The following is a 10,302-nucleotide window of genomic DNA, read 5'->3' as shown; positions in this document are numbered from 1 at the left end:
CCTGATTGCACTAAAGGAAATGGATGTGTCCTATTCTCCCTAATGACTCAAGCACAGGAGAAGATAAAGTGGTTCTAGCCATGATGAATTATGCCCAGAAGATTTGGAGAGGACAATCATTTTCTTTGTTCATTTAACAAATGTGAACAGTGTCTCCACATCGGGTAAGCAAATGTGACCAGACATAGTCTGTTTAGGAAAACAACCCACTTGGTTGATGCTCCCAGTCTCAGTGTCTTGATTGCTGCCTAAACCCTCGCTCAGTTCTTCTGAGGCTACAGCCTTGCCCCTGGAGTCCTGGCCCCCCACCCTCGACCTGGAACTAGACCTTCCTCAGCCTGGGCTGGCACCACGCTGTGCTGAGAAAGCCAGCTTCCCCAGCCACCTGTGGACTTCTGAGCTGTCTTAGACCAGCCATCCTCCATGCTTCCATTCTGACTGATGTCAAGAAATCTGAGTGTTCCTTCTTGTGGGAACTATAGAGACTGTGTCAGCGAAGCATGTTGGGGGCCTGTGAAAAGACAAGTCACTATGTTCCTTTCCAACTGACACACTGTCACATGTCATGATGCCTGGGATGCTGAGGAGTGTCCTTCGGGTGGCTTCTGACAGGAAGTAGAGCTTAGAGGCAAGAGGCCTTGGAGCACGAGGAGCTGGGGCAGAGTCTCTGATGTCTCAGCAAGGAAGTGTAACAAAGAGAGTTTAGACAGAGTATTAGACACTTTCAGAATAATAATAATAATAATACGAGTGGATGTTGAGTTTTTACTCTGTTCTGAATAGTGTTCTAAGTGTTTGCATGAATCATCACATTCAACTCTCCCATCAACCCTCTGACAAGGCACTATGAGTATCTGGGCTCAGGCTTGTTTTTTTAAAATTTAATTTAATTTTATTTAAATTCAATTGATTAATATATAGCATATTGTTAGTTTCAGAGGTAGAGTTCAGTGATTCATCAGTTGTGGGCTCAAGCTTGTTTATATTTTCAAGAACTGAACCAAATGTAGTCTCCATCCAGAGGAGCATTGGCCAAAGAAGTCTGGAGTGCTTGAGAAATTCCTTGGCTGTCCAGCCATCCCTGGGGGTGGAGAAGATGTGAGCTGGCACTAAGAAGCCCTCTGCTTGGCTCTCTTGGGCCAGGGGCTGCTTGGGGCTAAAAGAGAACCCAAAATTGTCACAGTAGCATTACTCATAATAGCCCCAAAGTGGAAAGGTCTATTGATGGATAAATGGATAAACAAAATGTGGTTTATCCATGCGATGGAATACTATATGGCCATAAAAGGAAAACAGGCACTCATACACACTACAACATGGGTAAACCTTGAAGACATGCTAAGGGAAAGAAGCCAGACGCAAAAGGCCACATATTTTATGAGTCCATTTATGTGGAATGTCCAGAATGGACAAATCCATAGAGACACAAATCAGATTAGTGGTTTCCAGAAGCTGGGGGGTTGGAGGGAATGGGGAGTGGCTGCTAATGGGTACAAGGTTTCTTTTGAGTTGAAGGAAATGTTCTGAAATTAGATAGTGGTGATAGTTGCAGGACTTTGTGAATGTACAGAAAACCACTGAATTGTGCACTTTAAAAGGGGAACTATGGTATGTGACTATATCTCAATAAAAGCAATCAAATGAAAACAGAACAACAAGAACAATAAAAGAGAACACAGAATCCACCCTATCAAGTGCCAGAGCAAAACACTATCTTATGAAGCTGGGCTGTGGGAGAAAGCCTCAGGGCTGAGAGGATATTGGGCTCCTCCTCCAGCCTTGGCATGACCTTGGGCAAGTCCTTTCACCTCTCTGAGCCTATTTCCCCATCTCTTAAGTGACATTGTTGTGAGAAAATATATCCCTGATGGGATTTTGAAAACCATAAAATGCTTATTTAAAATGACAGTGCATTAATAACAGGCAAAGTATTAGTGACCTTGCATGTGCAGAAAATTTGCCCATTTCTGAGCAGAAACTGCTTACTTGCTCTCTCTCACCTGATTCCAGGCCTGCCCCAATCTTCAAAACATGAGAAATGTGGAGGCTGAGATGGAAGAAAGTTTTGTGTATCAGCGAGAAGAGGGGAAAAAGCTTTTACTATCTACCTTCTACACAGAATGCCCCTTGGCATCGCTTCTGCCTGGGATGTGGCAAGCTTTCATGCTGGGGGTCCTCTGGGAGGCTAGGTAGTCTCCTTCATTTCATAATAAGTGACCTGGGGGAAGGGACCATGCCGGACCTGGCTGAGCTCCAGGAGTGCAAGCTCTCTACACAATTCCCTGTCCACTATTCATCACTTTATTCTCCTTCCCAATCTCTGTATGGGTTTCCAAGGTTTTCCTGGGACCACAAGGGAATGTCCTAGGTGTCCTCTGTTTTGATTCTCTAACTTATAGCTTTCAAATCCCAAATAAAATGTTTTTCTCCACCCCCAGTTATTAGGGCTTCCTAGCAGGCCTTTTAGAAAAACACTCAAAAATCCTTCGGAAGCTTAAATAAACCGTACACACTACAACTCTACCCAATAGAAAGCTTCCCCCTTAACTCCTTATTGCACATGAGTCTTGTCCTACCCTTGCAAACTCTGACTGGTTTTCTTCCTCATATGTATCCACATAACAGATTCAATACCCATCTGTTTTTCCTAGGACTGGGAAATGTTCAGAATCTTTATTAAGGTAGTTCATAAAAATAACAAGATTAATTTAACCAGATGCAGAATGCCTTCCATTATTAAAATAGATACCTCTCCCACTTGTCCAGTACTGAAAACTCGAAGTCCTAGGAGGTCATGGTCAAGCAGTGTCCAGACTGGGTCTGGGGCCAGGGATCAGCTGGGGCCAGGGATCAGCTCACCCTCTCTCCTGCTTACTCCTCAGTCCCAGGCGAGGCCAGGCCACAGCCTCTGAGAAGTCTCACTACCCCTGGCCTCCACCAGCTCTGGGGCCACCTCATCTCACACATATAACAATGCCTGAAAACAGTTTGCCGACTCTCTTTACAGGATTGTTGCGGGCATCTGGGGTGCGGGGGAGATGCCAGCGTGTTCAGTCGCTAGATGCATGTTTCCTTTTTCATTCAAATTTTTGTTTACTTGAATTAAAAACGTCTCCCTGCCATAAGTAAAAAGATCCAAACCCTCAGGGAATCAGCGTGAGCAGCCTGATGGGGACGAACTATTCCACGATGTGGATGGGCTTTCGGCCGCTAGCCTCTTTCCAGGGCTCACCTTCGTCTGGGGAGGAGAGCAGAGCCGGCTCTGGGGCTGCATTTATGGAGAAATCCTGGCTCCGTCCAGCCGGGAGAGAGCGCTGCTCAGGTTCCAGCCAGCGAGGAGCAGTGAGATAATGAATGTGAAAAGGCTCCAGGCGGGAAATTGTTATTCGTGCGGATTGCCTTCTCAGTAGCGAGCACAGGGCGGGGGGGTGGGATTCATCTTCAAACAAGGGGACACGTTCCTACTTTGGGCTTTCCACTAGAGAAAGTGCGTGCAATCTTGTTTTCAGCCATGTCTGTCTTTCCGTTAAAGGTCTCTGAGATGTTGAGGTCCCTCGCGGAATGCACCCCTAGCCCCCACCCCCCGTGTCCGACCGTCTCCCCGCGGGGCAGGAGGGCTGCTGTGTCCAGACGGTGGCGCTCCCAGACAGTGCAACCCCCTCTCCCCCACTGCAACAAGAAGGCTAGTCTGGGACAAGTTTCGAAGTGTTTGCTGGTATTTTCTGGGAGGCTTCTCAACAAGAGCCATAACTTTGAGTAGCGGTCAGAATCCATTCCCATGACGAAGACTGTGGAGGGAGCGAGGACAGAATCTCGCGCCTTTAGTTTAGCCCCAGCCGTTCGGATTTCCCGTGGCCCGCGCGCTTCGCGAGCCTGGGCGCACCAAAGAGAACCGTGACGCCTCCGAAGGGAGACTTACGGGGCTAGGGGCGGCCCGACCGAATGAGGGGGAAATGAGACCCCTGGCAGGGGATGGACCGAGACGAGTTGTACGCCTGGGGCGGAGGCGCTGGTCGGCCGCTGTCTTCTTAGCTGCACTGCCCGGCACCTCCGCGCCCGTCCCGCTGCTGCAGCGCAGCTCCCCGAGGCTGCTCGACAACCCCGTTCTACCTTGTAGAGCGTGCGGAGCACCTCCAGAGGGGACAAGAGCCGAAACCGTCGCCCAGGGTCTCTTAGAGGAGCGGCAGCCCGAGAGAAGGGCTTTCTCGCCCCCTTTACTTTTTCCCAAAGCAATCTCTGAGCTCTCGCGGCCACGGTGCTCGGCAGCGAGGAAGGGGATCAGCTCCCGCTCTCGCTTGCCCCAAAGTTTGGAACAAATAGCCACCAGCTACCTCCTCTCGCACCCAGAGTGCAGACTCACTCCCAGGTCCCAGAGCCGGGTGCAGGGGACATCTCCCTCCGTAGGGCGTAAGTCCGGGATCGACTGAGCGCTCCCTCGCTGCTGCCGCTAAGGGAGATAACCGGCTCCTGGCAGGCAGTGGAGGAGAGATAAGTTCCCTAGAGACTGGTCACCCAGACTGAGGATGGAAGCTCGGGGCAGCTGTCCCCTGTTCCCCCACGAGGTGCAAAAGGCTCTGAAAGGGCAAGAGCTCCTGGAGTGAAATGAACCTTTCAAGGAGACCGTAGGGGTGCATATCTAAGGTTCAAGGGCCACTGGCTCCCCTGCACACTCTGCTGGGGGTACAGACTGGCGTGGGCTGGAACTGGACCCCAAGAGGGACCCCATGCCCCTGCCCTGCATTTTACATCGCTTTGCTGGGTGTTTGCATTGCGAGGGGAGGGAGGAGAACTTGCTAGAAACAAATGCGCGGTAGCGGGGCGGGGAGGTGGACTCCGAGCTTGTCACGACGCAAGGTACCTAGGGGATGGGGAGGAGCGGCTAGAGGGGAAGCACAAACAAGGCAGTCGGAAGCAAGACGACACCTCGATGTGGATTTGTCCAAAAAGAGTTGGAGACCAAAGCGGGGGTGTTCGGGGAGCTCTGATTGGTCGGGGGGAGGGACTTGGGGTGGGGCTAGCCACCTCTTGAGGCTTTAAAAGCTCATCGGAGACGGGCGGGATGCTGTCATTCGCTCTCTGATTCTCGGAGGGGAAGCAGCTTTCCAGAAGCTCCAGGCTCCTGGTGACAGAGCAGGTGTTCGCTGTCTGTCCGGACCAGCTGGGAGATCCTAAGGGTCTCCGGCAGCAACATGGGGCCTACCCTGGCAGTTCCCACCCCATACGGCTGCATTGGCTGTAAGCTGCCGCAGCCAGACTACCCACCAGCTCTAATCATCTTTATGTTCTGCGCAATGGTTATCACCATCGTCGTCGACCTGATCGGCAACTCCATGGTCATCTTAGCTGTGACAAAGAACAAGAAGCTTCGAAATTCTGGTAAGCCACCCTTCCTCCTTCCTACCCAGCATTCAGCCACTTGCCACCCCTAGGGCATTCGTTCGGGCGCCCGAAATAGGGAACCCTTGGATAGTGCCCTCACACTGAACGTCCCTACCCCCAAATTCCTTGCGAACCTGGGCGGTGATGTTATGCGGGGGCCCCATTAATTTAGAGCTTCTCAAGGCTGAGGGAGCTCAGGATATTAGCTTTTGGCGTTCAAGTGCAAAGCCCGGGTTCCCGCGGAGCGCGGCAAACCGCCGAGCCCTGCCCCGTCGGAGACCTGACGCAGAGGGAGTCGGCACCCGAGCGGAGAGCGCGGCCACCGTCTGGGGACAGCACGCCGAGCCAGACGCCGCAGAGGTGGCCGCGCCGAGGCGGTGCGGGTCGAATTGCTGCGGAGGGAGCCGCGGGGCGGAGGAAAGTTAAGTTCGCGGCGGCTGCGGCGGCGCTTACGGGAGCGCAACGCGGCGGCCGCGCGCCAAGCCAGCCGAGCCCCCGCTGCCGCGGCTCCTGGGGCTCCCGGGGCTCCCGGGCAGCGGGGCACAGACCCGAGCGCCTGAGTGTGGAGCAGGGTGGTCTGAGCCCCCGGGAGCCGAGCTCCGTCCGCCCGTCCCAGGGCGCACGGCGGAGAGAGCGGAGCGCGGACTGGGCGCAGCAGGCGGTGGCAGCGACGGCAGCGGCGGCGGAGATCGCGAAGTCCGTGAGCGGGGTGGTGGGCGTCTCGGGGCGGGGCGGAGGAGAGGCCCCGGAGCTTGGCGTCTGGCGGGGGTGGGGGTGGAAGACCGCAGAGCCCGGCGAGGTTGGCGGGAGGGTCGCGGGAGGGCGCAGAGGGGGCGGCGGGAGACGCAGAGAGACTGCAAAGCGCGGGGAGCTGGGAAGGGGTGGGGAGGCCAGTGCCCAGGGGCGGGGCCAGCTGCGATCCGGGCTGCGGGGAGCCGGGGCCTGTGCGGGGGTGGGGGCGGCAGAGGCTGCAAAGCGGTCAGCCCCTTTTGCAGGTTGGGCGGGAGAGGGCCGAGAAGGGGAGGGGAGGGGCGAAGGGGCCCGAATTCCGCGCGCGGGTCCCAGGAGGGAGGGGGCGGTGCCCGGGATCTCTGCTGCCGGGCTCTCGGCCGGCTGGGGCCAGGGGGCAGAAGGGGGAGACGGGGCGGGGTGAGACGATCGGGTACCCGCAGGACCCGGCGGGCGGGGCTCGGGGGAGAGGAGGCAGCCAGTCTCTGGGGGATTACTTTGCGGAGATGAGGAATCGCAACTACCGTACAAGTTTCAGAATGCCCTGACGGGCACACAGTCATTAAAACGTTCCTTTTAAACTCTGGTGGGCGTGTCTGATTTCTTTTTGGTCCCCCGGAGACGTGGGGCCGCACGCTCGGACCTCACCTTCGCTCCAGCAGTGCGGTCCCAAGGAACCACGGAGCCCCGGGAACCACCTGCGAAGCCCATTCTCTTTCTTTTCTTCTTCTTCCCTTTCCTTTTTTTCCTTCTCCTTTCTTTCCTTCTATAATTCAAATAAAGGTTTTTATGGTTGTTGTGGTTTTGTTTTTAAGGTTTTTCCCTCTGTCTTTTCCACTTTTCTTCTCCCAATTCATTTCTTTGAGAGAAAAACCCTAGAAAGAACCTCTGGGTAGCAAGCGCGGAGGCCGCGGCTTGGCAGCGCTGGTAGGAGGGCAGAGGGAACCACTCCTTTGCCCTTTTAAAAAGTGCTCATTTTCTCCTCGTTCAAGATGAAGTGCAATATTTTGCCAAACCAATGCTAATTAACAACGAGGTGTTTCCAAAAAAAAGGGCTCTACGCCTGCATTTGGCCTCTTCCTCCTTTTTTTGGAAAGGTTTTGCAAAAAACGTTCCTCCCGCTGCCCTACAAAACGGGAGTGGGGGCCGACGCCCCCTCTTGACTTTCCTGTTTAGCCCCAGGCTCCAGTAAGGTTTAGCGCAGGGCCAGGGGCTCTTACACAGGGAGCTGAACGTGCAAGTGCGCGACTCTGCGCTGGACCCGCAGGAAGCAGGCACTTCTGCTAATCCTTGCAGGCATTTTCCTGATTGTTTTTCTCCCTACGCACTGTTTTCGGTTTCAGACTAAATTTTACAGGGTCTCCCCTCTCCCCCTCAGTTTTCACTTTTAGCCTACCTCGGAAATGGTAAGTACTTACTGGGCTTGGTCATAGATTATTGTCTGAGCCCGTTTTCTTAAGAAGACGACGGCCTCTAGTGCCCTTCCTCAGACTGTTGTCTTAGACGTGTTTTCGTTGTAAAAGCAATGCCGGCCTAGAGAAGGCAGAAGGCTCATTCATTTTTTCGGGGTGTGTGTGTGTGTGGGGGGGTGGTTGAGGCTTCCTGACATTCCTTCAATCTCTTCCCTTCCCCCCACACCTCCAGCCTACTTCCTACGCACAGCTTTATCAAGCTCGCCTCCACGCCCCTCCCCTTTCTCTCCCTATCCCCCTGTAGGGAAAAAAGTTCGCATTTTGTTTTTGTTTAAAATGGTGGCAGCGTGTCCGTGCGTGAGTATGAAGGGCTCCGCAAAGGGCTTGTGCTTACGGCTTTCTGACAGAAGTTTGCTTTTTTCTCAAAGCAGACATGACATTGTTTGAAAGGAAAAAGTTGCACATAGGACAGGTCCCCCAAACCTGGTTGTGCATCAGAATAATGCTTGTATATGAAAATAAAAACACAAGAATATTTCTTTAAAAGAATTCTAGAATTCTAAATTGTCACCACTTCAGCTGGTCTTTTCCTCCAGTTTAAATTTATAGATTTCCATACTTAACCATTTGTTTTTCTCTGTTTTTCCCCCTCTTCCTTCCCTGATATGTTTTTCAGGCAACATCTTCGTTGTTAGCCTCTCTGTGGCCGACATGTTGGTAGCCGTCTACCCCTACCCTCTGATGCTGCATGCCATGGCCATTGGGGGCTGGGATCTGAGCCAGTTGCAGTGCCAGATGGTTGGATTCATCACAGGGCTGAGTGTGGTCGGTTCTATCTTCAACATCGTGGCAATTGCCATCAACCGTTACTGCTACATCTGTCACAGCCTCCAGTATGAGCGGATCTTCAGTGTGCGCAATACCTGCATTTACCTGGTCATCACCTGGATCATGACCGTCCTGGCTGTCCTGCCCAACATGTACATTGGCACAATCGAGTATGATCCTCGCACCTACACCTGCATCTTCAACTACCTGAACAACCCTGTCTTTGCTGTGACCATCGTCTGCATCCACTTCGTCCTCCCTCTGCTCATCGTGGGTTTCTGCTACGTGAGGATCTGGACCAAAGTGCTGGCAGCCCGTGACCCGGCTGGGCAGAATCCTGACAACCAGCTTGCTGAGGTTCGCAATTTTCTAACCATGTTTGTGATCTTCCTCCTCTTTGCAGTGTGCTGGTGCCCTATCAACGTGCTCACTGTCTTGGTGGCTGTCAGTCCGAAGGAGATGGCAGGCAAGATCCCCAACTGGCTTTATCTTGCAGCCTACTTCATAGCCTACTTCAACAGCTGCCTCAACGCTGTGATCTACGGTCTCCTCAATGAGAATTTCCGAAGGGAATACTGGACCATCTTCCATGCTATGCGGCACCCTATCCTGTTCCTCTCTGGCCTCATCACTGATGTTCGTGAGACTCGGGAGGCCCGTGCCCTGGCCCGTGCCCGCGCCCGCGCCCGAGACCAAGCCCGTGAACAAGCCCATGAACAAGATTGTGCCCGTGCCAGTCCTGCTGTGGAGGAAATGCCGATGAAGGCCCGGAATGTTCCACTACCTGGGGATGCTGCCTCTGGCCATCCCAGACCGGCCTCTGGCCACTCCAGGTCTGCCTCTGCCTACCGCAAGTCTGCCTCTGGCCACCATAAGTCTGTCTTTAGCCACTCCAAGCCTGCTTCTGGCCACTCCAAGGCTGCCTCTGGTCACCCCAAGTCTGCCACTGTCTATCCTAAGCCTGCCTCTGTCCACTTCAAGGCTGACTCTGTCCATTTCAAGCCTGCCTCTGTCCATTTCAAGGCTGACTCTGTCCATTTCAAGTCTGCCTCCAGCCACCCTAAACCTGTCACTGGCCACCACGTTCCTGCTGGCATCCACTCCAAGGCTGCCTTCAGCCCTGCCACCAGCCACCCTAAACCCACAACGGGCTACATCAAGCCTGCAACCACCCACCCTGAGCCCACCACTGCTGATGATACTGAGCCTGCTGCCACCAGCCAACCCCAGCCAGTGATCGCCAGCCACCCTGAGCCTGCCGCTGCGGGCCACCCTGACCTTTCTGCCTCCTGTCACCCTGAGACCACCGCTACCGGCCCCTTTGAGTGTGATGTCACTGACCTCCCTGAGCCTGTCTGCAGCCCTGCCAGTGGGTCCCCCGAGTCTGCTGCCAGCCTGCTGGAGCTTGCCGCTGCCGCCAACCTTCCTGACCCCACTGTGACCGCCACTACCACCAATGATTCCCATAAGATTGTGGTTATTGATGTTGAAGCTGATTCTGATGAAATGGCTGTGTGAAAAATGCTCTTAGGGGTGGCCAAGTAAGTAGTGGTCCACTTCCAAGTTTGTCTAGCATGTGTAATTCAAAGTGAGATAACTTACCGCACCTACACACAGACATGCAGACACGGACTCACACACATGGTGTAAGCTACATCCACCCTGTAGGCATACTCCTTCTTTACATCACTTACTCTGGAAAAGTGTGTGTGTGCGTATTTTAGAGACCAGATTTCCCCCAAGTTTGACATCTGTTGTTCTGAGCCTCCCTTTCTTCCTATAGTTGACCTTGAGCCAACAGTGATCCTTGATATTTTAGACTTCGATTTTTCCTCACTCCCGTGTCCCCCTTTCTCCCCTCTCCTCATTTCCTTCTCCTTTTTCCTGCTTTCTTCTCTCATCCCCCCAGGGGTGGGGGAGGAGTGCTTCTGTAAGTAAATGTGACTGCAAAGCT

The 10,302-nt window shown here is 53.5% G+C and overlaps 1 protein-coding gene across 2 annotated transcripts; it reads left to right on the top strand.

Moving 5' to 3' along the window:
• Window positions 1–5,189: 5,189 nt before the first annotated feature.
• GPR50 (G protein-coupled receptor 50) lies at window positions 5,190–9,866 on the top strand. Of its 2 annotated transcripts, XM_032397402.1 has the most exons (3): window positions 5,190–5,376; window positions 8,197–9,329; window positions 9,372–9,866. In XM_032397402.1, the coding sequence occupies exons 1-3, from the start codon at window positions 5,190–5,192 to the stop codon at window positions 9,864–9,866; spliced, it is 1,815 nt and encodes a 604-aa protein (XP_032253293.1). The 2 variants fall into 2 exon arrangements, with proteins under 2 accessions (XP_032253293.1, XP_032253292.1); XM_032397401.1 differs by having other exon boundaries at window positions 8,197–9,866.
• Window positions 9,867–10,302: the final 436 nt, after the last annotated feature.

Source organism: Phoca vitulina, unplaced genomic scaffold, assembly GCF_004348235.1.
Source record: "Phoca vitulina isolate PV1807 unplaced genomic scaffold, GSC_HSeal_1.0 scaffold99, whole genome shotgun sequence".
Taxonomy (NCBI): domain Eukaryota; kingdom Metazoa; phylum Chordata; class Mammalia; order Carnivora; family Phocidae; genus Phoca; species Phoca vitulina.
This window is presented reverse-complemented; position numbering and strand designations above follow the sequence as displayed.